The 27,904-nt window shown below is 40.4% G+C and overlaps 2 protein-coding genes across 3 annotated transcripts in view; one reads left to right on the plus strand and one right to left on the minus strand.

The window, feature by feature from the left end:
* Positions 1-881, minus strand: part of LOC139450448 (uncharacterized) — a 197,897-nt gene extending 197,016 nt beyond the window's left edge. For both annotated transcript variants that reach the window (XM_071232164.1, XM_071232157.1), the window contains exon 1: positions 731-881. In XM_071232164.1, the coding sequence (XP_071088265.1) occupies positions 731-827 (97 nt within the window). In that variant the 5' untranslated portion in view covers positions 828-881. The remainder of the gene's footprint in view (positions 1-730) is intronic.
* A 380-nt stretch (positions 882-1,261) lies between these two features.
* LOC139453804 (loricrin-like) lies at positions 1,262-27,405 on the plus strand. The gene is made up of 4 exons (XM_071235265.1): positions 1,262-1,320; positions 14,165-16,019; positions 16,656-16,715; positions 27,178-27,405. Exons 1-4 carry the CDS (start codon positions 1,262-1,264, stop codon positions 27,403-27,405), a joined length of 2,202 nt encoding a protein of 733 aa, XP_071091366.1.
* Positions 27,406-27,904: the final 499 nt, after the last annotated feature.

Here is a 27,904-nt window from a genome sequence, read left to right on the forward strand (position 1 = left end):
ACGATTTGAACAGAAATGTCTCTCAAGTTAAAGTTATTAATACACGGCCATGATTTTATATCCAAGCTACATGCAGTTTATTGTATCTAACCATCAGCCGGGGTGCTCGTGGGGCCACAGATTTTCATAGATGAATTGTGTGCACCCATCCCTCACTGCCTGCCTGCTCGTTAGCAGCGGGCGAACCTCGCGCAGACTGGCGCCGTATTAAAGGGGTGACGGGGCTACAATGAGAATATATCACCAATGGAAACAAAGACGGTGGCTGCAATAGAGGGACTTACTCGTACCTTAAAACGTACTATATTATATATTTGGGAAATAATACAACGTGGACGGCAAACTACGCGCCCCGTGTTGCTGTCGTAAACTAGGGTATAAGGTGCCTTCATGTTGATCTGTCAATATTTAATCCTCAGCCACGGTTCGCGCCTTGTGCTGTTTTCGCGGCTGGAGAACGCTAGCCTGAGAGACGAGCGGCCGAAATGAGGTCACATTTTATGTGAAATCGATAACAAAATTTACTGTTATTTTCTACAGCGGCGGGGGCTTTGTAATCATCGCCACCTAAATATTTTACTGACACTGGCGGATCAAAAAACAATTCCTGTAAACAAGAAAGGGCTACGAGCTGTCTGCTAGCTCTGATCATAAAGTCATGTTTCGTCACTTAAAATGGACGTTAACGCATGCAATATTTTTTTTACATGTAGATATATAATGTACTTACATGTCTGTGTCCTTTTACTTTGGGATTCACTCAACAGCAAGGTAAAAATCCAAAAAAAGCTCGCAGACTGTAGGATCCACTCATGGCCCTGCGCCATGATGGGTTACTACTCAACAAACCACTTCCGGTAACGGCAGCGCCCTCTGTAAACAAAGGTATCACGTGCAATAATTGTCAATTGTCCCGTTATCATGTAAGTATAGAAAACATCAATGGCATCTTGAACTGAAACCAGGATGAGGCCATGTTACGAAACAATCAAATTTACATCCCCAGATACACCGTAACTTCGAACGTCTATGAACAATCGATCGACGCTCTGTTCAGAAACTGTTATTGCCTTCGTTTCATCAACGAATCTGTCACAATGCCAGTCAAGGCGTGTGGCGGTTTCTGACCACAGAATTCAATATTAGCGGTCATTGCATTAATCTATATAGAACGACATGACCGCGAGACACGAGGCCGGTTTATCCATGCTTATAAGATGGCATAGTTCCTGCACCGTACACCACCAAGTCGTGTGAGCGCATGAAGGATGTCCGAGTAGGCTGTGCCGCAGCCTTGATGGCTGTCCGTCAAGCCCTGGCGTATGTGGGTGGGCCTTGTTTCTCACAAACCTACTGGCGTACAATTATATAACGAAAAGATAAATACGAGATGTCGCATTGCGGATATTATGTAATGTATTATACATGCATGGAGTATAATATCGTTATAGTATGTCTGTATGTATTGTAAGATACCATGTGCAACATTTAATGCAAAACACGACTAAACGCTGCATCGTAACAACATACCTGTGGTATAAAATATTGTTATAGCATGTCTGCATTGTTGTTTAGATATATCACGTGCAGCATTCAATACTAAACATGACGTGTAACTTATACTGGAAAAGCTGTATCGAAACAATGTAACACTGGGTCATTTTGAAGGATCCTCCGTGTTAGGGTGTGGTGAATGAGGAGAAAATGCAACGAAATTAAATTGGTTTTAATATTAACATTGTTTCCAGATAATGGTTTTCTTTTTATTTACGGGCATATGGTATGAAGAATGCGTTAACCTGTTAAACCGAACTTAATGATTATCAAGGTACAACACGAAGCATAAGTACCACAAAAGTGAAAACAGATATACAATGGGGGAAATAATTCAATGTGCGGCCCGTTTCATGCTTGTTCATTTATAAACTCTTTCGTTCATCTCAACGCGGCATATAAAATGTTTATTCTCATAATAATGATTACTGGGATGGCTGTATAACACGGAGTTTATGATTCAAATTAAACACCCACTCGTTTTGCACATCTTTATGATAGGCCGCTTCGGGTATACGGGAGGGGGTTATGTGGTCGAGTGATTCGAGTCACACCCCAGTGATCGCCAGGTACAACCCACCTGTCTCCAGAGCGCTGCGTCGTTTCACACCACCCCGCCTCGATGTGTATCAAGTGGACGGTATAGGGTAAGACAGGGCTATAAACTATTGTCTCGCCACCCGTAATCTTTAGTGTCATGTTCCGGGGGTCTATGGATTTACTTGGGCAGTTAATTAGATAGGCATATTTGTTTTGTTTATTACCAGACTTCGGATTGTGTTCGCGCTTCAAGTGGGAGCTGTTTTCAAGGAATTGCAAGCAAGTAAAAGTGTACCACTAGCGGTTTGGTTACAATATACCGTTCATATGTTTCATATAACTGAAACACACTATTATATTATATTATATTATATTATATTATATTATATTATATTATATTATATTATATTATATTATATTATATTATATTATATTATATTATATATTATATTATATTATATTATATTATATTATATTATATTATATTATATTATATTATATTATATTATATTATATTATATTAACGTTTTAACCTATCAATATGGAGTTTTTGACACACTGACAAGCACTCAATTCTGTTATTAACAATTATATGGACAGTTAACTTTATGAGGAGAACTGATACAAACCATGTACATGCGACTGACGCTTATACAGTTCCGGTTTTTTAGTGGAGCGTGTTTTATGAAGACGACGGAGTAAGTTTTGTGGAAGAGGTATATACATGCGCCAACAAAGGGGAGGTGCAGGGGTGAGCAGTCTCTGTTTTGGAACCATACCAGCTATGTTGACGTATTTTACTCTATCATTTGGGGACGTTTTCATCAAATTGTTCCCGAAATTATTTCCATTCATTATATTGAATATCAAATAACCTAACAACAGCACACATCCACATCCACACCCACATCCACACCCATACGCTCCTTCCAAGATGCATCTGTGCTTGAAGTCCCCTTTCCAGTGTATATTAAACTGAGATGCATACCAGATGTGGGATGTTACTGTTGGATTTCAGCGTTCAACTGTTTCAATGCTTCGGTCCAGGTACTTGAAGCAATTGATTCCATAAGTGTGTGTACAAGAAGACGGCAAGGTAATGTGAGATAAAGAAATCAAAGTATAAAAATCAGTTTGAAACAGTTAGGATCAGAGTCGATATTACTACCGAATTCCGTAAAACGCAATTTTTTAAATTTTATGTCAAAAGAGCACTGATAGGTAAGTTATGATAAGACTATATATGTGTGTAGGGGTGAAATAAGCAAAGTTTTAGCTGAAAACATATTTGTGTCTCTTTTGTTACTATTATTCAACACAACATGCATGCATGCATACATACATACATATAATATGGCTTTTTCCATAAATATACAGCTTGTTTTTTTTAAATTTAATTATTAATATATACACATATATACATATTAATAATTAAATTAGCCTAAACGGAATATATATTTATATATTAACAATTAAATAAGTGGAGTATATATATATATGTCTTATGCTTTAAAAAACCCAACCTGTATATTTATGGAAAAAGCCATATTATACTTACAAACACATGGTTATTGAAAGTGTGTCTATTGCCCTTTGAAAGAAGCAAAAAATATGTTTAATGGCAGATGTAAGCATTGCTATGCCTCAAGAGAAATTGGTCCCAGTGTTAGGTCCCTTGTACATGTAGAGGAGGACCGCGATGCTCGGTCTGGGTACATTTCTCTTCGTTTATTAGGGCTATAGACGTTATGAGCGACTTTTGTCAAACTGAGACATTGGATCTGATAAACTAACACACGTTATTAAATTTGAGTTTACAGACCATCGACGTGGGTTTTGTGAATTACTTTTACCAAACACGTCAGGACTGCTTTTGAACACGAGTCTCTACTACCACGTGAAGGATACGTTACAGAAGTATTTGGACACATTTGATTATCTCGATATATTGTCATGCTCCATTTGGCAACATACCACTATCCCCATTTTATACGTGTGCTTTAATGGACAAGAGGATTTGTCACGGGTGACACTTGCTTGTCCTTTCGATAAGGTCGGGATTAACTGAACACCGTGCATTGGAAGTAATGGTCAACCGAGAAACGCGGCGAGTATGGGGAGTCTGAAGTTCCCGTAAAAGGTAGCCTGGCCGTGATTTACATACCGAGAATATTCAGCGGCCCCTATTATGTCACCACCCAAACAGCTTGCTGCGAAGTATACTGTCGTAATGTGTGCAACAAGGGGTTGTATCTGTTTTAGTCCTAGTGTTTGTTCCAGTTTTATATCAATAGTTGGTACCCGTTTTACACCTAGAGTTTGTTCCAGTTTTATATCAATAGTTGGTACCCGTTTTACACCTAGTGTTTGTTCAGTTTTATATCAATAGTTGGTACCCGTTTTACTCCTAGTGTTTGTTCCAGTTTTATATCAATAGTTGGTACCCGTTTTACACCTAGAGTTTGTTCCAGTTTTATATCAATAGTTGGTACCCGTTTTACACCTAGTGTTTGTTCAGTTTTATATCAATAGTTGGTACCCGTTTTACTCCTAGAGTTTGTTCCAGTTTTATATCAATAGTTGGTACCCGTTTTACACCTAGTGTTTCTTCAGTTTTATATCAATAGTTGGTACCCGTTTTACACCAAGTGTTTGTTCCAGTTTTATATCAATAGTTGGTACCCGTTTTACACTTAGAGTTTGTTCCAGTTTTATATCAATAGTTGGTACCCGTTTTACACCTAGTGTGTGTTCCAGTTTTATATCAATAGTTGGTACCCGTTTTACACCAAGTGTTTGTTCCAGTTTTATATCAATAGTTTGTACCCGTTTTACACCTAGTGTTTGTTCCAGTTTTATATCAATAGTTGGTACCCGTTTTACACCTAGAGTTTGTTCAGTTTTATATCAGTAGTTGGTACCCGTTTTACACCTAGTGTTTGTTCCAGTTTTATATCAATAGTTGGTACCCGTTTTACACCTAGTGTTTGTTCAGTTTTATATCAATAGTTGGTACCCGTTTTACACCTAGTGTTTGTTCCAGTTTTATATCAATAGTTGGTACCCGTTTTACACCAAGTGTTTGTTCCAGTTTTATATCAATAGTTGGTACCCGTTTTACACCTAGTGTTTGTTCAGTTTTATATCAATAGTTGGTACCCGTTTTACACCAAGTGTTTGTTCCAGTTTTATATCAATAGTTGGTACCCGTTTTACACCTAGTGTTTGTTCCAGTTTTATATCAATAGTTGGTACCCGTTTTACGCCCAGTGTTGGTTCCCGTTTATACCTAGGGTTGATACCCTGTTACAACTAGGGTTGGTACCATTTGTAAACCTTAGAATGGTGCCCGTGTTACCCCGAGGCAGGTATCCGTGTTACCCCGAGCGATGTATCCGCGTTACCCCGAGGAATGTACCCGTGTTACCCCGAGGGATGTACCCGTGCTAAACCGAGGGATGTACCCGTGCTACCCCGAAGGATGTATCCGTTTCACAAATAGAGCTGCTGCTACTACTACGCCTATACCCAGGGTGTGTAATATTTATACCAATATAGAAATACAAGAATATAAAAAAATATATAAGAGAACGATCACTCGGAAGTATCAAATAAGCAATTCATGTTACCTAGCGACTGATAATTCCTTTGCACGAAGTAGATATTTAAACAAGCCCAACAGTGGTTTGTGCAGATACAACATATACCGTGCTGCAGGCGGCGAAGGAAGCCAGCGTTTCTTTACCAATCTTTGATGCGCAGACTGTAGGCCAGACTGCATTGTTGAAGATGGTAATTACCGGAACATGTTTCAGTGGAAATGAATAGTAATTTGCTAACCCATTGACGCATTTGCAAATGTTATCATTTCTAATTTGCACAAAGTATATATTCTGTTCCAAATGAAACCACGTACGTACCTATGGTCATACATTTCTACATGCCTCTATACAAATACGGATATTAATTATGCTCATATTTGCATTAAAATACATTCGTTATACGTAATCACGGTAGATGTTGACACTATGTTTGTGAAAGAATACCGTTATAAATATCAGCTTGTCTCATAACGCACGGAAACTATTTTACATGTACTACTTAAACCAATTTTAATTGATTCGGTTCAGGTATATATCCCAACATAAATATGCAATAAATGAATATATTCCCTGGGTGTCATGACATACAATCGTCATGTATTACCGCAGCATAATATATAGCTTTCTATGTCGGTCTGTTGAGTATGTATGGTATATATCCAGTATGTTTGCTATATCTGTCATGTAATTCAAATAAACTCATTTGGCTTTACCGAACGCACAATATCGCGCCCTTTACGCTTATAAATGTATAACGAACATGTTTGAATTATTAAAATTAATTCAGTTGTGCAACATGCACATCCGATTCAACTCATATTCATGTTCTGCATGTATTCACACTATTTCAGTACCAAACGTTAGACAGTTTATGTTCAGACAGCTCATGGTATATCTTTAGGAGCTACTTTGTTATTTCTTGTCGTTCTCTCAGAATATATAAATCACAGCGTTTGTTTTTTTATTCCCCACAATTCCTAATATATTTTGAAAATACGTATCGCATACAGCCGAAGTAGATATATTCACTGTTATATTTCATTCCAATTTGTATGAGACTTTGCAACTGTTTTTTTAAAATTATAAACATTTACCAAATTCTTAATATTAAATTTAAAATATTTTAGTTTTCAGTTACGCAAAGGCTCATATACTCATTCCGATTAAGATTTTTCTATGACATAACGAATAATTTAATATGTATCACAAACGAATATGTATATGGTCGCCAAAATACCTTGATAATAATGAGTATTTTAATCAACCACGCAAGCAGACATGGTTATGAAAACAATTATCACATGACAGTATTATTAATATTATTAGTTATAGCCAGTTCCCCTTGTACCCACTCATGACATATGAATGACAACTGGTTTAGTAAGGCAACCATGTGACATAATATCATTTTTATACTCTACGCACTAATTATTAAATGTTCAAAGATAAGGAAAGGTAATAACTTGTCAAAAACTATATTAACTATCATGTTGAAGAGATTATACTCGAAATAATTAATATCATATTTTGTATTGGTAAGTTAATACCTGAACATGTCCGCTTACACGTTTTTTGAGTTTGAACGTATGTAACCTTATCTGAATTAATTCCATTCCGCTGCAAATGTGAAACCGAGTTCGTTCATTTAGTCCTGAAGTTGGATTCCTCTAAATACGCTAGGATTTTATTTTGCAGGAATGGAAAATGATCACCCATTATTCATACTTAGCCCATATGTCGGTGGCGAATAGATATATGTCAAGTGATAAAGACATTCATCAAAACAAGGTTTAAATGTTTTGTCCCATAATTATCTTTTCTGATGACATGTCTAATAATTCCAGCCGACACGACTCCGTGATTGGAGAGAATCACATCATTAGACGGAATAGCTCAAACAAGCTATTTACGCGCGCGTGTCATGCAACTGGAGATATACTCGCGACATACCCTTCGCATTTCCGTTTAGGCTAATTGTTGTTTATTGGGTGAAATTGCGTTTCCAGGCATCCATGTATATCATGGTAAACATTCGACTTGGTAATTTCAGTGTTGATTAGAAACCAGTTGTTTTATATGTTTGTAGAAGTGGGAATAAACATTGAGTTGAAATAGAAAAAAAATTCAGTTTGCATTCGTTTTAAATGTTTATTCCAAAATGTGTGATTTTGGTTACCTGGGTTTTTTTAAATTTATTGCCCGTGTAAGAAATGTATCTGCATGTACACAATTCGCGACGTTATACATATTCCCATGTATGCTGATTAATTCGTAATTTTTAAAATAATTTTCTACGCCAAGAAAGGGCAAATTACTTTCAAGGTTCTGTGCAATATTTTTCCTGTATATACCATCGACACTTATCTTTAAGAGACAGCTGCATATCATTGTTTTTAAAACATTCACATATCTAAATTAATTTATGATAAAGTTGTGTGCCTCAGTGCCATAATAAATAACTTCGAAGAGAAATTTTCGTTGCTGAAATATTGTGGGTTTGTATGCGTCAGCGATGTTATGTTTTACAGAACGAAGCACGTTTAGTTCAGTTGTTTGATAGGCATTACTTAGAAGTTGACAAAGTAGACACAATGTATGGATGCATTTACAGTAATTAAAGAAGTTGTTATCCATAAATTGTATCTACGTTGACGTTTAGTTCAGATTTAGTTAATTTTGTTAAATCTTTAAGCTTACATCTCACGAAACCTCCGAACTTAATATAGTCAAGTGGTGAGAACCCCTCAGACTAGATGGAGTGATATTTAATATACTTCATGTAACTGTTGTAAACTTAGAAAAATGGTATCACAACAGTATGTCTACCTCAGAGCCATAATAAATAACTTTGAAGAGAAATTTTCGTTGCTGACATATTGTGGGGTTTTATGCGTAAGCGTTGTTACGTTTTACAGAACAAAACACATATAGTTCAGATTTAGTTAAGTTTGTTAAATCTTTAAGCATACAATATTTAATAAACTATAAGTAACTGTTGTGAATTTAGAAAAATGGTATCACAACAGTATTTAAAAATGTCCATGTATTGTCAGTTTATATCAGTAACAATATAACCTGTTTAGACACACTGTCGAACTGTATCTGTGATGCTCTACTGCGGCGTATACAGCCTATGGATGGCTTCATGTCATGTCTTCACAAATACCGTGTCACTCTAGATGTTTTCATATTTCCATATACCTCTCGTCTGTAATCTGCCGTGTGGATTGTACTTACATAGTCTGTGCTTTATAATGTTTTGTGTGCACTTGGATTCTGTGGGTCTGAGGCATATCTCCCTCCATGTTCTCCCCCCCCCCCCCCTCTCTCTCTCTCTCTCCTCCCCCTCCTCTCTCTCTCTCTCTTAACTTTCTAAAATAATTTAATATTATGGGAGTAAGAGAAATACATAATTCATTCTTCAATATTAAGATATAGTGTTCATGCGTTGTCAATTCCACTCAAATAAACTTTTAAGAATAACCATGTTAGACAAACTGTCACACTACATGTTTCATGCTTTCCTGCGCGACATAAACAGCCTATGGATGGGCTTCATATTCACGTCTTCATAATTACTATATCAATGCAGCTGTTACATTATTTTCTAACTTCCCTGCAGTCTATAGTCCGTGTTTCATAAGGATCGTGTAAAATTGTGTTTTTGGGGGTCTGAGGCCTTCAATAAAATGGAGCAACCTTTTTTCACATCTCCCAGCTCTAAATCAACACATCAACGGATTTTATTAAACATAACGTGAAATAAAAAGATATAAATTCTTGTTCATTTTTAACCATAGTTTCCTGCATTTCGAATTCCATTCTAATACACTTCTACATTAATATAACTATTTTAGACAATATGTAAAAATATATCTTTAATGTTTTACTGCGTCGAAAATCTGAACTAGCTGAATATTCATGTTTTTATACATACAGAACTTTTGTGTTCATTTCCATAGCAGAATTTAAACAAATAGGCTTTTCATATTTATACTGTACTGTAAACGTATAACTGTAACACAACTTCTCACCCTCAGTATATTTTTTGTATTGTACTTATATAGTCTGTGCCTAATAATGTTTTGTGTATAACTGTTTTCTATAGACCTACATTATACCGAACAAACTTTTCTCTCTCTCTTTTAGCATCTCTGTTAATACATATCAACGATATGTTTATTTTATGAAACCATAATTTAATAATATCAGTTTAAGAGAAATAAAACATGTTCACTATAAAGATATATGGTGTTTATGCATGTGAAACTCTACCCAATTAAAGTATTTTGTTTCCTAAGACGGGAGAATCGTGTGTGGGTAATTTCTCATGGTTCATCTAAACAAACATGCAAGACAGCGAAGTTTGTCAGCTTGAATAGCAAAGCGCGGCTTATTGTGACAACGAGACAACGTACCTGTCAATGAGGAAGTCGGAAGTCGGGCGTGTCCACCTTACCTGTCTAGACTCTTCTTCATTTTCATAAATTAAATACCTGTATTTAAAATTAAATACTTAATGCATTCGTGACGTCACTGATTTCCATGGCAACTGGAAACGTATGTTTGAATCAATATGGTATCTAGGGAATTGAAGCATTGTGTAAGCGCTAAGTAAACACGTAAGCCCCTCCCACTGATCACGTGATCTATTCTACATAATATCATACATACACAAGAATCTTGCACGGGGTCGATAAAATTGGGGATGAGTTTACCATTAAGATTGATGATGCGTTTTGCCTTGTGTATGGGCTGTCCTTGCATGAAGACGATGTAGTGTCAACATGTGGATTGTGACACATCTCCCCTTGTTAGATCGGTCCTGCCAAGACGGTTAAGTCACTGTAACGGCGTATCGGGGCCCAGGTGCTTAAGTTGTTATTTTCCCAGCAGGCAAACTTGTGCTTTATACGTTGGAAAAATACACAATATATTAGAATATAGAATATTTCCCACAACGAACATGACGGAAGTTTGACATGATGTAATGGAGATAAGTTTGTTACCAGTTACTTATGCCGTGCTTCCTGGCTGGCTTTGTTTAAGTGGAATAATTGTGAACAAAAATAGCTAGCTGTGTTAGAGAGATATGTCATAAAATAACATTAAATAAAATATAAAAGAGAGAGAGAGAGAGAGAGAGAGAGAGAGAGAGAGAGAGAGAGAGAGAGAGAGAGAGAGAGAGAGAGAGAGAGAGAGAGAGGAGGCCTCAAGTGTACACAGGAAATTATAAAGCACACACTATGGAAGTACAATCCACACGGTAGATTACAGATAAGAAGTATGAAAACAGCCACAGTGAGACGGTATTTGTGAAGTTTGCAGTTAACTGTATACGCAGAGTGCGCGCGCGCGTGCGTGCGTGCGTGTGTGTGTGTGTGTGAGAGAGAGAGAGAGAGAGAGAGAGAGTATGTGTTGCGTTGGTTGGGTGTATAAGTTGTATTTAAGGGGAAATGAAATTAAAGGTTATGTTCCACACGCAATTTCGTGTAGGTTATTAAAAAGTGTATCGTTAATACACGAGTAATATATCTGTAATTACATTATCATTTCCTTTGGCAATTCAGTGTCATCATACATATATGAAATTAATATATGATAATGAAATGTGTTGCTTCCAAGAACATGGCACATAAGTGGAGCACAATGGTTCTAATGCCTACACATTGACAAGTCCCCCCAAATACACAGACAAGTCTCCACCAACCAACTTAGGTAATATCCCATGAATACTAATCCCATTGTATTACCTAGGACGTGGGATGCTGAGACGTGAGAGCCCATGAATTGTTTAATACAGAATAACCAATTAACGCTTGGAAGGGTTAAGAGGTTATCAGGTCCTTTGATGTCTTTATTGTATTCAATATTTTAATAAATAATTATGTCTACCACGTGTCTGCCTCCTGCCATCTTCATGTTGTATATATTGGTACATGCTGCTTAAAGGAGACACTTTATAGAGGATTAAAGATTGTTTGATTTAATTATTTACCATTTATATTCAAGTTATATTTAAAGCTTTACACTGTCACTTGTAGACACAAGAGATAAGCCTTTGACTTATTAGACAATGAGACGTTTCTGTAGATGAAAAACAAGTAGATTACATCATACTCAATATAATTTATTACTAACGGGATCGGGTGGTCAGACTTGGTTGATGCATGTCATCTTATCCCATTTATGTGGATCGATTCTCATGATGTCAATCACTGGATTGTCTGGTCCAGGCTTGATATTTTACAGAACCGCCGTCATATAGCTGGAATATTGCTGAGTGCGGCGTTAAACAACAAACGAACAAACCATGAAATGGCGAACATCTGAACCAAACTTCGTCTCATAACAAATACACGAAAAAGGTAGTAGAAGATAATTGGGACATTTATGAGGGCAGAAATTTCAAAAACCAGGTCCTAATAAGATCTCATTTATGTTTATCATCCAAAACTGGCTCTCACAGGAGATATCGCTTGGGTGAGATCAAGCGATATCTACACTGTAGTGAAATTGCATCACAATGCTTTGCAGACCATTGTCACAATCAAATGACATCACTAATGGCTCTGCTACTGAAGCTGTTAGCAGTACTTTTTACACTTAAGACACTGCTTATTACTGTCTACAAACTGAAAAAAGTTGGAAGAATGATTTTGGATGATAAATAAAACCTCACCCTTGTGTCTTTTGATATCAAATATATCAACACTCGTTGATATATTTGATATCAAAAGACACTCGGGTGAGATTCTCTATTTAACAATAGCGTTGTATTAATTTGAAGTGTACCGACATATATGTAATTTCATAAAGTCTTTGAATTTTTCTGTATTATTATATTATATTGTCTTCCAACTACAACAGTCTGTAAAAGACTTACTTAACCAAACCGTAAGTCTCGACTTTCCACTGACTACAGTACAGTCTATGTACGTAGCAGGAAGTTAGTCAACCATTTGTTGTTGTAAAGGTTTTGGGCACATGGGGTGAATAACAAAGCTGAGAGGAAACCTATGTGAGGATGAGATCCAAGTAAACAAAATATGTATTTATATGTATATGTATATACAATGATATATACAGGATACATGTACTATATCGACACTTATCTTTAAGAGACAGCTGTATATCATTGTTTTTAAAACATTCACATATCTAAATTATTTTTTGATAAAGTTGTGTACCTCAGAGCCATAATAAATAACTTTGAAGAGAACTTTTTGTTGCTGGCATATTGTGGGGTTTTAAGCATAAGCGTTGTTACGTTTTACAGAACGAACTGAACTGAACTACCGAACTGAATATGGTCAAGTCATGAGAATCAGACAAGATGGAATAATTTTTAATAAACTTTATGTAACTGTTGTGAACTTAGAAAAATGGTATCACAACAGTATATAAATGTCCATGTATTGTCAGTTTATATCAGTAACAATATAACCTGTTTAGACACACTGTCGCACTGTATCTGCCGTGTGGATTGGACTTACATAGTCTGTGATTTATAATGTTGTGTGTGTAGTTGTATTCTGTGCCCCCATCACCACCTCACCACTATCTCCCTCTCTCTCTTGTTATTGTATCCCAATTGCATGGATCGAAGCCCATGATATCAATCACTGGATTGTCTGGTCCAGAATCGATGATTTACAGGCTGACATCATACAGCTGGCATATCGCTGAGTGCGGCGTTAAACAAACCAAACCATGAAATGGCGAACACCTGAACATCGGAATATGTTCTGTGAAAGCTAATGACTGGCTGTCACGGTTTATGCCCATTAAATTCCACAATTCACCATAAAAATCATGTCATACTCTCTCCCGCCACCTTTAACTCCATGCTTGAAGAGTTATAAAACTTAAATTCCTCATGGTACTAGAAGATGTTAGTGGAATGGCTGTAGATGCAGTAGTATTAGATGTTGTGGTGGTAGTATTAGATGTTGTGGTGGTAGTATTAGATGTTGTGGTGGTAGTATTAGATGTTGTGATGGTAGTAGTAGATGTTGTGGTGGTAGTAGTAGATGTTGTGTTGGTGTTGGTGAAGTAGTAGCGGTAGAGATGGAATCGGAAGTAGTAGCAGTAGAGGCAGCATGAGTAGTAATGACGGTAATGGTATCAGTAGACGCTGTAGTGGCAGTAGTTGTAGCATATGTTGCAGTGGAATAGTGGTATATATAGTGGTATAGTAGAAGTTTTAGTGGTAGTAGTAGATGTTGTAGAGGAATGCCCCAAGATGTTGTAGTGGAATGGCAGTAGATGTTGTAGTGGAATGGCAGTAGATGTTGTGGTAGTAGAAGATGTTGTTGTTGCAGTGGAATGGCAGACTAGAGTGGTTATAGTAGATGTTACGACAGTAACGCGTGTTATATTAGCGTTCAAATAGTTTAGTAACGACATCTGTGATGAAGGAGCAGCTGCAGGAGTAGCGGCACTGTGTGATGACACTGTCATGGCAGTTACAGTAGTGGCAGTAGAGGTGGCATCAGTAGTAGTGGCAGTAGAGGCGGCATCAGTAGTAGTAACAGTAGAGCTGGCATCAGTAGTAGTGGCAGTAGAGGCGGCATCAGTAGTAGTAACAGTAGAGATGGCATCAGTAGTAGTGGTAGTGGAGATGGCATCAGTAGTAGTGGCAGTAGAGGTGGCATCAGTAGTAGTGGCAGTGGATGTGGTATCAGTAGTAGTGGCAGTAGAGATGGCATCAGTAGTAGTGGTAGTGGAGATGGCATCAGTAGTAGTGGCAGTGGAGGTGGCATCAGTAGTAGTGGCAGTGGAGGTGGCATCAGTAGTAGTGGCAGTGGAGGTGGCATCAGTAGTAGTGGTAGTGGAGGTGGCATCAGTAGTAGTGGTAGTGGAGGTGGCATCAGTAGTAGTGGCAGTAGAGGTGGCATCAGTAGTAGTGGTAGTGGAGATGGCATCAGTAGTAGTGGCAGTGGAGATGGCATCAGTAGTAGTGGCAGTGGAGGTGGCATCAGTAGTAGTGGTAGTGGAGGTGGCATCAGTAGTAGTGGTAGTGGAGATGGCATCAGTAGTAGTGGCAGTAGAGGTGGTATCAGTAGTAATGGCAGTGGAGGTGGTATCAGTAGTAGTGGCAGTAGAGGTGGTATCAGTAGTAGTGGCAGTGGAAGTGGCATCAGTAGTAGTGGCAGTGGAGGTGGCATCAGTAGTAGTAGCAGTAGAGGTGGCACCAGTAGTAGTAGCAGTAGAGGTGGCATCAGTAGTATTAACAGTAGAGGTGGCACCAGTAGTAGAGGTGGTATCAGTAGTAGTAGCAGTAGAGGTGGCATCAGTAGTAGAGGTGGCATCAGTAGTAGTAGCAGTAGAGGTGGTATCAGAAGTAATGGCAGTGGAGGTGGCATCAGTAGTAATGGCAGTAGAGGTGGTATCAGTAGTAGTGGCAGTAGAGGTGGTATCAGTAGTAGTGGCAGTAGAGGTGGTATCAGTAGTAGTAACAGTGGATGTGGCATCAGTAGTAGTGGCAGTAGAGGTGGCATCGGTAGTAGTAACAGTGGATGTGGCATCAGTAGTAGTGGCAGTGGAAGTGGCATCAGTAGTAGTGGCAGTGGAGGTGGCATCAGTAGTAGTGGTAGTGGAGATGGCATCAGTAGTAGTAACAGTGGATGTGGCATCAGTAGTAGTGGCAGTAGAGGTGGCATCGGTAGTATTAACAGTAGAGGTGGCACCAGTAGTAGTAGCAGTAGAGGTGGCATCAGTAGTATTAACAGTAGAGGTGGCACCAGTAGTAGAGGCGGTATCAGTAGTAGTAGCAGTAGAGGTGGCATCAGTAGTAGAGGTGGCATCAGTAGTAGTAGCAGTAGAGGTGGTATCAGAAGTAATGGCAGTGGAGGTGGCATCAGTAGTAATGGCAGTAGAGGTGATATCAGTAGTAGTGGCAGTAGAGGTGGTATCAGTAGTAGTGGCAGTAGAGGTGGTATCAGTAGTAGTGGCAGTAGAGGTGGTATCAGTAGTAGTAACAGTGGATGTGGCATCAGTAGTAGTGGCAGTAGAGGTGGCATCGGTAGTAGTAACAGTGGATGTGGCATCAGTAGTAGTGGCAGTAGAGGTGGCATCAGTAGTAGTGGCAGTAGAGGTGGTATAAGTAGTAGTGGCAGTGGATGTGGCATCAGTAGTAGTGGCAGTGGAGATGGCATCAGTAGTAGTAACAGTAGAGGTGGCACCAGTAGTAGAGGTGGTATCAGTAGTAGTGGCAGTAGAGGTGGCATCAGTAGTAGAGGTGGCATCAGTAGTAGTGGCAGTAGAGGTGGCATCAGTAGTAATGGCAGTAGAGGTGGCATGCTAATGGTAAATGTTTCGGTAGGTTTACAAAAGTTCACATACATATACGTAAAAAGGTTGTACACATTTAAACGAGAACTGTATTTATTGTTTGTTGACATAATTAAAAAACAAAACAGGATCGACATTATATATTTTATTCATCCTCTCAATGTCGTAGGAATTAGTGTACAGATTTTGTAGGATCAAGATGAATTAAGCCACAAAGAGTAGTTCCCCCTGAAACTTGAAGCGCTAATAAAATCTGATTCTGTCTCAAGGAACCGCACGTCCCTCTGATGATGGGTGTTCAGATTACGGATGCTTGGGTTCACGGACAGGAGGCCATGACTGGAGTCACGATGGGCAGGTCTACAAGTAAATACGCGCGCCCAACCAACTCTGTCATCTTGTTCTTTGGGCAAACATGGTATCTTTTGACTGCCCTCCATCTCGGAAGACCCTGGTGGTGCAAGCACCATTTGCGCATCGATTCTGGTAATTTCAAGGTGAAAAAACATGATAGATGTAGACCATCGACTTTGGCAGTCACAGCGATTTCAGATTTATTGGGCACTGGATGCACTGCCGTCTCTAGTGATATCTAGTGTTTTCAAGAACGTACGTGTAATTACATGTACCGATCCTCAGACGTACCTGCTGTTCCTGTTTCAGGGCAAAGTGCTTCAGTTGAACCAACAACAACATAACAACATCTTTCATAAGCACGATGAAGTCGGTCTTTGCGTGTATCAATAATGTGAGTCATTAAGTAACACTCCCGAAGGGAGTTTGCTCCAACGAACTCTACCTCCGACTTGGAAGCGTTTGTGGTTCGTCATGCTCTCGAAAACACTCTGATGCGGATGGCCACCTTGAAGAAACTAACATAGTGCAAAGCGGCCTCAAACTCAGCTCTAGCAGAGGCGAGGTTTATGGTATAGCTTCCAAAGGGATTTAATAGAAAGAAGTCTGTGTGTCTGCCCGCGGCCGTAATCAGACGGAGACACAAACACCTTCAGTGCTAGCTTCGATTGCCCTTACTCTTAAACCCAGGCCAGGACATTTGTTCCAAACGTATCCATAAGTTTGTTTGTTTGTTGTTAAACGCCGACCTCAGCAATATTCCAGCAATGTGAAGGCGGTCTGTAAATGACCGAGTCTGGACCAGGCAATCCAGTGACTGACATTATGAACATCGATCCACGCAGTTGGGATACGATGACATGCATCAACCAAGTCAGCGAGCTTGACCACCCGATCCCGGAAGTCGCCTCTTACGACAAGCATAGTCGCCTCTTACGACATAGTTAGTCGGACAGAATTGCTGTGCGTCTATAATGTTCAGCTGTATGACGGCGGTCTCAAAATAATCGATTCTGGATCAACAATGGACATCATGAACATCGATCTACAAGGCAAATGGGATACGATGACATGCATTAAACACCCGATCCCGTTAGTCGCCTCTTAGGACAAGAATGGGTTGCTGAATTCCATCCCGGGGATCCTCAAATGACGAGAGCCCCGCTCTTTTATGCGAGTATATATGTCGTCTGCCTCAAGTGGAGTTTCAGTCCCTTGAACAACTGTGACTTGTCCGACTGCGAGTTTCTCCAGAGCAGCAGCGGATATGTCGCCGTTCACGCTTGAAACAGGAGGACTCTAATAGGAGTTATCCTCAACTATCCCGTGTTTTAGCTCTCCATTCTAACTTAATAAAACCCATCACCAATATTCTTCAATTATTCTTTTAGCCCCATAAGAATTGACACAAATTAAAGCAAACGTAAAGTGAAATTACTCACACGTACATGTACGAGAGATATTCTGTGCAAAATTAAGATAGGTGAATGAGTGAGTGAGTTTGGCTCAACGCCGCTTTTAACAGTATTCCAGTTATATCGTGGCGTGTCAGCTTGAAGTGGGAGGAAACCCCGAAGTGATGCAGGTCTCAGACGTTTACCACTTCGGTGAAATCCACAAGCACAGTTTGGTGGTGACAAACATGGACAAACATTGAAACATAATCAGGGCGAATCTGGGATTCGAACACACGATCATGGATTTCTAGCTCGCCAAAGGGACGCATGACGTATTGCACGGCTTTAAGCGACTGGGCCAACCGTGCCCCATGTAGTCAAAGAAGTTCCCCTTCATACCGTTTCACATGCCCCCTCACAGATATGACAGTGCCCACCCCTTCCTTCCCTGAATCCCGAATACCATAACATTTTTCGAAATGTCGAAAAGAAATAATATCATATATTTTGTACACCATTAATGTTTTTTAAGTGGTTAGTCTGAGTACCAAAAACGACTGTAGTCGCGTCCCGCGTACCACACCATTAAATATCGAATACCCTCAAAATTGACCCCCGTGTCCCGCGTACCAAAATAGGGTTTGTAGCCTCAGATGTCAGAAAGCTGCGGTATTAAAACGTCGCTGCCAAGAGTTGGCTTCAAGAGAACTGCTTATCGTTGACACAGCGTCAGCCCGTCGAATGGAGGTTTGTTCTCAGCTCACCACATGGTGTCGTATATATGGACACATGCTCATCGGTGCCACGAGCATTGTCTCAGCCTAGGCAAGTCTAGATCAGACTAAATCAAGTCTAGTTTCCCAAATTCCACACTGTAAAAGAGGAAAGGTTCTTTGGAAAAAATAAATAAAAATACTTTAAAGTCATGATAAAATAGACTATAAACAGCAGAAGAGAAAATTTGAAAATTCCCCACCAAAACAATTATTTTCAAATAGTTTTCATAAACTAAGCGTTAGTCTAGGGGGACCATGCAAAGAGCTTGTGGACACTCGGGACGTTTCGCAAGATCGAACGTGTGTTACTTATACGCATGCGACAGCTTGTGTTGTCACAGAAGAGTCACCGCGGATTCTGGATGTCAACTGAAAGAAAGACGATTTGTGAAGAACTTGTTTTTCATGTATTTGCAATGTTTTCTCCATAGACATAGACAGGGCTTTTTAGTATAGAAATCAGTTCGCTTAACAGCTGATTGCTCCCTTGATGGTCAACACTTACGATTCATCCCAGTACTTCTTCATTCTAGCATTGGAAAGGATGGTCTCCTTAATGTTCACACGCTTTTATTTCCTGCTCCTAACTCCAGGAACAGTAAGCACATTCCTGGCATAAGTTTCAATGCTAAACAGATGTGTGACGGGTGGTCCTGAGTCCACTGCGACCGCATTGTTCAGTCCAGGATCATTGATGATCTGGAAGGTTTCTTTGTAAGACGTTTCCTTGCTCTCCAGATGCCCTAATGCCTTCAACTTGACCTGGTCTTGTCACCATGATGTGAGGGGTTTGTTGGTCTTGTAGGCAGACATGTACATTTTGTTCTTGGTTTCCTGTACTTATCATGCTGAAATGGCTTGATGTTCTTTGGTCTGGAATTGTCGTTCAGTTCAACCTCTTAATGAGTCAACTCATCGTCAGGCTAGTAGCAAATACCGTTGTATTAAACTTCATTCTAATGCTCAGTACCAAATGCTAGATGTGACAATCATCGGCTTTATGAAACCTCATATTATTGCTCAGAATCAAGTGCTAGGTGCGACAATCGACGGTTTAATGAAACCTCATACTATTGCTCAGAATCAAGTGCTAGATGTTACAGTCGACGGTTTTATGAAACCTCATACTATTGCTCAGAATCAAGTGCTTGATGTTACAGTCGACGGTTTTATGAAACCTCATACTATTGCTCAGAATCAAGTGCTTGATGTTACAGTCGACGGTTTAATGAAACCTCATACTATTGCTCAGAATCAAGTGCTTGATGTTACAGTCGACGGTTTTATGAAACCTCATACTATTGCTCAGAATCAAGTGCTAGATGTTACAGTCGACGGTTTTATGAAACCTCATACTATTGCTCGGAATCAAATGCTAGATATGACAGGTTACTGTGGTATGAAACCTCATTCTTTGTCTCAGTATCAGATACTAGAGTTGACACGAGACTGTGATATACTTTTCACGTAATTATCTTAATAATCAGCCGGACAAAAGACAGCATACACTTAAAACTTCACACATGTTCCTTGAGACGTCACGTGCACGTCAACTGTTTTGAGATACGCATTGATATGATGCATGTAGTATCGTCTCTGATACACGTATAAGATACATGCCCATCGATGAACTATTAATGCAACAAAGCATGGTGTATGTATACTTTCTTTAGCTCCGACAGTTTAGAACGACAACAGAACACACTAGATAATTCAGGATGGTCAACACGGTACACGTCAACCTAACACTGTCAGTTTGTAAAGGAAATCTAACACCTGTAAATACAATATCTACCGTGTAATAGTATTCAAGAAATGAACGACGAGATGGAGTTGTATATCGTACAATAAAACACTGCAGGGAGAATAAAGCATGAGTGACGCAGACCCGAGTGGTTTATTCTCCCTGCAGTGTTTTATTGTACTATAAACAACGACCACGAGTCGTTTATTTCTTATATGGGTATAATATATATGTGAAGCCCATTTCTGGTGTCCCCGGCCGTGATATTGCTGGAATATTGCTAATTTTTAGCGGCGTAAAACATACTCAGTCACTCATTTATTTCTTACATGACCTATCAAAATGTACAGCCTCTTTAAGGGTGTTAATAAAATGTTCAAGCTTTAAAAATATTTACCCGTATTTTAATAATGATGACTCTCTGAACACAATCCGACCTCGGTTATGTCGGACAAGTCCATTACGGGGTTACGTTTGGTATTTCCCAGATATTCGCACAATTTTCACGTCGATTATCTGTACCTTTTTTTCTGGTGAAATATGTTTGTGTCATCTGTGACCACAATCGGACGCTTAGTATAGTGGCTCGGAGTGCGAATGAGGTTTTGTTGTCAATCCAGATTGGTGTATTGCTTTATCATAAATAAGATAAATATGTGTTTTTGTTTTTCATTCTCGACAAGAGAAAGTACCATATTTTATGACCGCTTCTATTAACAAGGTCGCTAATTGGGAGTGACATGCTTGTGTGAATGATGCGTAATAGTTCAACAACACAACGCCAGCCTGTAAATAATTGGGTATTGGTCAGACATGAACAAACGATCATTGCACTCGAGGCACTTTGACAGGCAAACAACGCCACAGATCCTGACCGACTGATCCCCTTGTCTCTCACTTACCACAGACCCGTGAAGATCCGGGGTAGAATAGGTCTTCAGCAACCCATGCTTGCCGTAAAAGGCGACTATGCTTGTCCTAAGAGGCAACTTACGGGATCGGGTGGTCATGCTCGCTGACTTGATTGATACGTGGGTCGATGCTCATGATGTCAATCACTTAACTGGATTATTTACAGGCCGCCGCTGGAATGTTGCTGAGTGCGGCGTTAAACAACATACAAACAAAGAAACACACTTCCCACTCGCATCCTGTACTTGGGACCTAGTCTGACACTGGGATCGGGTGAACACTGAGGGTGTAGAGAGCATGGACAGACTACTTGATGACAGGGAGACCTTGTCATATGCTTAAGTTGTTGGCAACTTTTTCTATTTTGATATTAGCGTGTGTTATCACCAACACCTGCTTGGACAGAAGTCAATGTTGGTTAACTTAAAGCATATTTCATGTTCAAATTTGAGGAATTTGTGCATCTTTTATCTTGGTTAATCTCCTCCAAAGCAAGTGTTAACAGCGAATAAACAGGAAATAACACCATGTACTGGTGAGCTTTAAACTTGTCATGGCCTAACATCTTAATGTGGCAGGAAAACGCGAAGTGGATCAGTTAGTAGAAAGATTTGGTGGCTTATATGGAAGATAGAAATTATTTGTACAATTAGTTCTTGTGTAATGTTTAAAAGTGAAATTTGACAGCGTTTTAGACAGTATTTCAGTTACATCCCGGCGTGTCGACTCCTTGTGGGAGAAACGTCCACACTGATACAGGTCGTAGATGTTTATCGCTTTGTCAAAACCCATGAACTTTGGTATAATGCTGGGCTTTACCTGCAAATAAAGCTTCGTGCACAAAAGGGAGACTACTCTGCCTTCACGCTGCTTGTTATCGGGGTCATGTGCCTTTGTAAGGTGCAGTTTTCATATAACATAAAGGTCATATTGTCTCCCTGTAAGGTTCCGGAGAAGACTATTTCACCAGTACGTCTTGCTTGTCTCCCTGAGAAATCCTGGGGCAAACTATTTCACCAGTACCTCATGCTTGTCTCCCTGTGAGATTCCGGGGCAAACTATTTCACCAGTACTTCATGCTTGTCTCTCTGTGGGATTCCGGGGCAGACTATTTCACCAGTACTTCATGCTTGTCTCTCTGTGGGATTCCGGGGCAGGCTATTTCACCAGTACCTCATGCTTGTCTCTCTGTGGGATTCCAGGGCAGGCTATTTCACCAGTACTTCATGCTTATCTCTCTGTGGGATTCCGGGGCAGACTATTTCACCAGTACTTCATGCTTGTCTCTCTGTGGGATTCCGGGGCAGGCTATTTCACCAGTACTTCATGCTTGTCTCTCTGTGGGATTCCGGGGCAGGCTATTTCACCAGTACTTCATGCTTGTCTCCCTGTAAGGTTCCGGGGCAGACTATTTCACCAGTACCTCATGCTTGTCTCCCTGTGAGATTCCGGGGCAGACTATTTCACCAGTACTTCATGCTTGTCTCCCTGTGAGATTCCGGGGCAGACTATTTCACCAGTACCTCATGCTTGTCTCCCTGTGAGATTCCGGGGCAGACTATTTCACCAGTACCTCATGCTTGTCTCCCTGTAAGATTCCGGGGCAGACTATTTCACCAGTACCTCACCAGTACGTTTGTCACCACTATATTTGACAATGGCAGGCTTTAACTTCAATGCACAGGAGCGGTGGGGTTAAAGCGTTTGATCGTCACGCCGAAGACCCGGGTTCGATTCCCCACATGGGTACTATGTGTGAAGCCCAGTTCTGGTGTCCACCGCCTTGATATTGCTGGATTATTGCTAAAAGCAGCTTAAAACATTACTTACTCTTGTGATCAGGTTTTTTCGGACTGATTGTGTTCCATTGCATTCCGACGGAGTGTGACCTTTTGAACTGTTCCAATATAATACAGATCGTGTGAAAACATTCACTCACTAATGAGTGATGTCACATTCGGATGGGTACTGAAGGCTCTGATACAACATCGCAAAACAGGCTTTCTTACATCCCTGGATCACGAGCAGCCACTGGGCAACTAAAATTGCCTTAACTATTTGTGCCTATGCTTGATTTCGAATCCGGGCAGGCTGTCGGTGAGAATGTGAGAATCCATGCATCCTTGTCTACAATCCGTGAAATTTGAAATTTGGATTCTTTCAAAAACAGACATCGCAGGTGGAATGTGTATTTATTGACCCTGTCTTCAAGTCGGTGTGGCTTCAGCACCGATGTGAGCGATCAAGTCTAAGACACAAATCATTCTCTTAGTTTCCGTCGGCTCACTTCTATCACACGTGTGGTGACGATAGGAAAAACAGCTTCCTTCGTTAGAAATGAGAATAGAAAGGGGGAACCGTTTCAATTGAATAGAAATTGATGATCCCTAGTTTCATCATTCGTCAATAAATTATGCAGTGTTTCTCGCTTTTATAAGAAAACGTGCCAGTACAAGCAAAATGGAATTTTCTTTGATCAAAAATTCCGTGCATTTCGGATGACGGGCTTTGGCGAGCAGCTGCTGCGGTTCTAAGGAAATTCATTTGAAAGGGAAGTAATCCCACCGGCTGACAGCTTTACGAGATACTTCAGTGGAATCGGCAAAACAACCACCAGACAGCATTATCTCCCTTCGTGCACATTAAACATTCGGCATTGCTCGGGTTTTTACGCAAGAGTTCGGAAACACCAACAGAAGTACCGAGAGCTGAGTATCTCGTGCTGTGTGGCTACACATTCTTTAATCGATCAACATAAACCTGTACAGTTCTTTGTTTGCAAAAGAATTTACTTTCAGCGTTACATGTCACGTATCGCATCAAACAAGTCCTGGCCTACATTGCTCGACACACAAAACGCTGCCTTGGTCTGTCATACAGACCCTGAAACAAATGTGTCCAATACAGCCCATGCAAGTCTATTATGTTCGGCAAATCTAGATTACTGCAGTATCTAAAAATGAAGACAGTCTTCTCGGTTCCTCTTTATTATATTTTGATCAAGATAATTTAACAACAGTGATTCCTGTAATTCCCGGCCACGTCATACCAACAAAATCTAAACGATGGTACTTGGCGCTTGTCATTAAGGGGCTAAAACAAGTACTGGTAGGCTCGGAGTCAGTGGGCTAGCACTGTAAATCGGCATCAGTCAACACTAGTATAAGCACACACACACGAACACACACGAACACACACGAACACACACACACACACACACACACACACACACACACACACACACACACACACACACGAACACACACACACGCACGCGCACACACACACACACACACACACACACACACACTGGGTGCCTGGTGACATCACACACTGGCGAGTTAAATTATTGTCCATGGAGTACTAATCTTCTCTTCCACCAAGGCGTTAATATAGCCTATCGTCTTCCTTTGAGGTGTGACACTGCAATATGTTGTTCACAATGGCATCGGTGTACCATATTGCTTCCGTCAAGGCATTAATGTACCATATGTTCTTCCATCCAGCATTAGTTTACTGTGTTCCTGTGAATCAATCATTGGTCATGACACTTGGGAATTGGTGTACTGCCCCGTGAAGATCCGGGCTAGAATTGGCATTCAGCAACCCATGCTTGTCGTTCAAGGCGACTAACGGGATCGGGCGGTCAGGCTCGCTGACTTGGTTGATCCATGTCATCCTATCCCAAATGCGTAGATATATGATCATAACATCAATCACTGGATTGTATGGTCCAGGATCGAATATTTACAGACAGCCGTCATGTAGCTGGAATATTGCTAAGTGCAGCGTTAAACAACAAACACACATTGTACTAAATGATTTTTAATTAAGGCATTAACATACATGGTTCTTTCCCATCAAGACAGTAGTTTACCATATTCTTGTTCCTGGAGGCACTAATGTACCATGTTCGTGCCAGAGCAATGCATTATGTACCACGTTATTGTCAATCAAAGCAACAAGGAACCATATTTTTATTCATCAGTGGGGGCCCGGGTGGCCCAGTCGTCTAAGGCGCCGCGATTCGCTGTGCAGAGTTGCGTCCCTTGGCCACGTCAGAAACCTATGATTGTGGGTTCGAATCCGGTTATGTTTCTAGGTTTGTCAGCACCATACCCGTGCTCGTGGGTTTCACCGAAGTGGTAAACATCTGAGACCTGCATAACTTCGGGCTTTCCTCCCACATTAAGCTGACACGCCGCGATATAACTGGAATACTGTTAAACGCGGCGTTAAACCCAACTCACTCACTCAATTATTCAGTCATGAGTGTACAGTTTCCCGTCCGGTAAGGAAGTTACGTATGTATCCGTGTCCATAACGACGACTGTACCATTCTTTCGTTCATCAAAGAACTTCACCTGTTTGTAAATCAAGGCTTCAGTATTCACTATTCTTGTTCATCAAGCCACCCGAGTACCATATTCTTGCCAACCAATCATTGGTCTTTCCGCTTGTCCCAAAGACGTGTGTACCATATTGTGTAAAATCAAGGGATTAGTATACACTGTTCTTGCCTACCAAGACAGCTGTGTACTATATTCCTGTTTATCGAGGCATTGAAGTGGCATATTCTTGTCCATATTCTTGTCCATATTCTTGTCAATGAAGACGTTAGGGTACCAGATTCCTGTTCACATGTTAGTTGGGTACGAGATTATCGCAGAGCGGGGCATTGTTTTACACATTCTTGCCCATCGAGAGATAAATATTATCCTCAAACAATTGTCAGTAAGATATCATCAAACACTATTCTTGACTATGAAGACGCCTTCATATTTTTGTGTATCAGGGCACTAATCATTACCTGTACACTACCCGGTGCCCCAAGAAGAAAGTTTGAAATGCGAGACTTCCGGGTGAACAAGGTTTTACCGTGGCTGAATACAAAATTACAGACAAGTAAACTTCATCTTTTATCGCCTGTTCACAAGCTGCGCTTAAGTTAATGACAGCAGTTTCTACTTAAGCTCGTAATTAAAGCCAGCATAATGTTGTCAGTAACGACGTGTTTCCATTAACCATGAGCGAAAAACACCATGCAACGCGAATAACCACAGGAAACTGTTTACTGATTAATGCCATTTCTAATAACAAAAATTACATTTGAAAGTGTACACTCTCTGAAAATCGTGGCAATGAGTGTTAATTTCACGACGAACAAACGTGAACTTTTGGTATTTTTGCTCAAAACTTCCAAACATTACACAAGCATGTAACGCGTTTAACGTAACGTTCATCATTGCACCTATACAACGTGTGTGTGTGTGTGTGTGTGTGTGTGCGTGCGTGCGTGCACGCACGCTTGTGTGTGTGTGTGTGTGTGTGCACGCGCGCGCTTGTGTGTGTATGTATGTGTGCTTGTAACAGTCCAAACTAATGCCCATTTATACCGCCATGCCGCAATTTTAACATATATATATCCTACAGAGACACAGTACACTGACTCCGAGTCGACCAGTCCTTGAAAATATCATCAACGCTGAACACAAGGAAGGGAAAAAAGTACCATATTGTAACGTCTTTTCGGGGATCGAACAACCGACCTTCCACTTGACCGAAGGCGGTCTGAGATCCCATGGAGACTATGTGCCTGGTGACTAGCATCAGTCACCTAACCTGGTTGGGCAGCCACTTATCTCACACTTTGAGGGATGATGCTTCCTCGAAGAACCCACGAAGATCCGGGTTAGAATTGGTCTTCTGAGTGCGGAGTCGAACAAGAAACAAACCAGTTTTCTCGAAGTAGTTTGAAAAACGTTTAAATGAGGGGACTATGTAAGCTGTGACCAATTACGTTTGCTTCAAGTCCCCAACCCATTTTGTGTTCTAACTCAATTGAATGATGTATGTGAGCCTAGCCTTAATGATTACCCTTATCACAAAGTTATTGTTTAACACATGGTTCTAATTTCAACGTCTAGACCGCAAATAGGTACCAGCAGCTTACTTCAAGCAGACTGTAACGAGTCACCATCACGTAGACATGTACCTGCTAGGGTTCCAGAAACCCTTCAAAGAACCTCCCCGGCAGCTCCACACACTACATCCACTGCTTAAAATCCCACCACGCCGGACTTCATTGCCCTCGTTCGGGGCTAAACAAACTTTCTCTTGAGCCCTACCCTAGGGGGTCATCGAAGCCGGATCAGAGAGAGCGACGACAGGAGGCCCCCAAGGACAACGTCATCAAAGTGGCATCTGATATTGAAACAAAGGAGGATTAATGCTGACTGGGGAAATGAGGATGGAGATTACGTTGGCTGGCGAGGTTTGTAGTGTCTAGACTTCTCAAAGTGGTCATCAACAGCTCATCGGCTCCCGCAACTGTCTCCAAATCCGCCAGTGATTGAACTTGGGGCCTGCCACCGACGTTGTCTTCTAATATAGACAGCTAATCGTATCTCAAACTCTCAATAAACAGCCCTCAAGAATGAAAAGGAGCTCATACTCGAGATATATCCATTTTGCAGGCTGAACGTGATTAATGGATCCCGAGAGTGTCAGACGCCAGTATGTATACACGTGTAGTACATGCGCATGCGTCAGCACGCGTTTTGTACTCTACCGTTATTTGTCTCCAGGGGTGATTTGAAACATTCCATGAAATGACCAATTTGTCTGTTGCGGGTGATCGTAACCGGAGATTAATGGCAGTAAGCTGAACCTAATACACTTACTCTCTTCAGACTCTTTCTGTGACATATGACTGTAAGCGGATCAACG

Source organism: Haliotis cracherodii, unplaced genomic scaffold, assembly GCF_022045235.1.
Source record: "Haliotis cracherodii isolate W230 unplaced genomic scaffold, xgHalCrac1.p SCAF_10, whole genome shotgun sequence".
NCBI classification, from domain to species: domain Eukaryota; kingdom Metazoa; phylum Mollusca; class Gastropoda; order Lepetellida; family Haliotidae; genus Haliotis; species Haliotis cracherodii.

Excerpts from the sequence above, each read along its gene's own strand:
- LOC139453804 (XM_071235265.1), top strand. The coding sequence starts at position 1,262 with ATGAAGGATGTCCGAGTAGGCTGTGCCGCAGCCTTGATGGCTGTCCGT. Across the intron at positions 1,321-14,164 it reads GCTGTCCGTCAAGCCCTGGC|TTACAGTAGTGGCAGTAGAG; the intron begins GTATGTGGGTGG and ends CTGTCATGGCAG. Across the intron at positions 16,020-16,655 it reads TGCTAATGGTAAATGTTTCG|GGCAAAGTGCTTCAGTTGAA; the intron begins GTAGGTTTACAA and ends TTCCTGTTTCAG.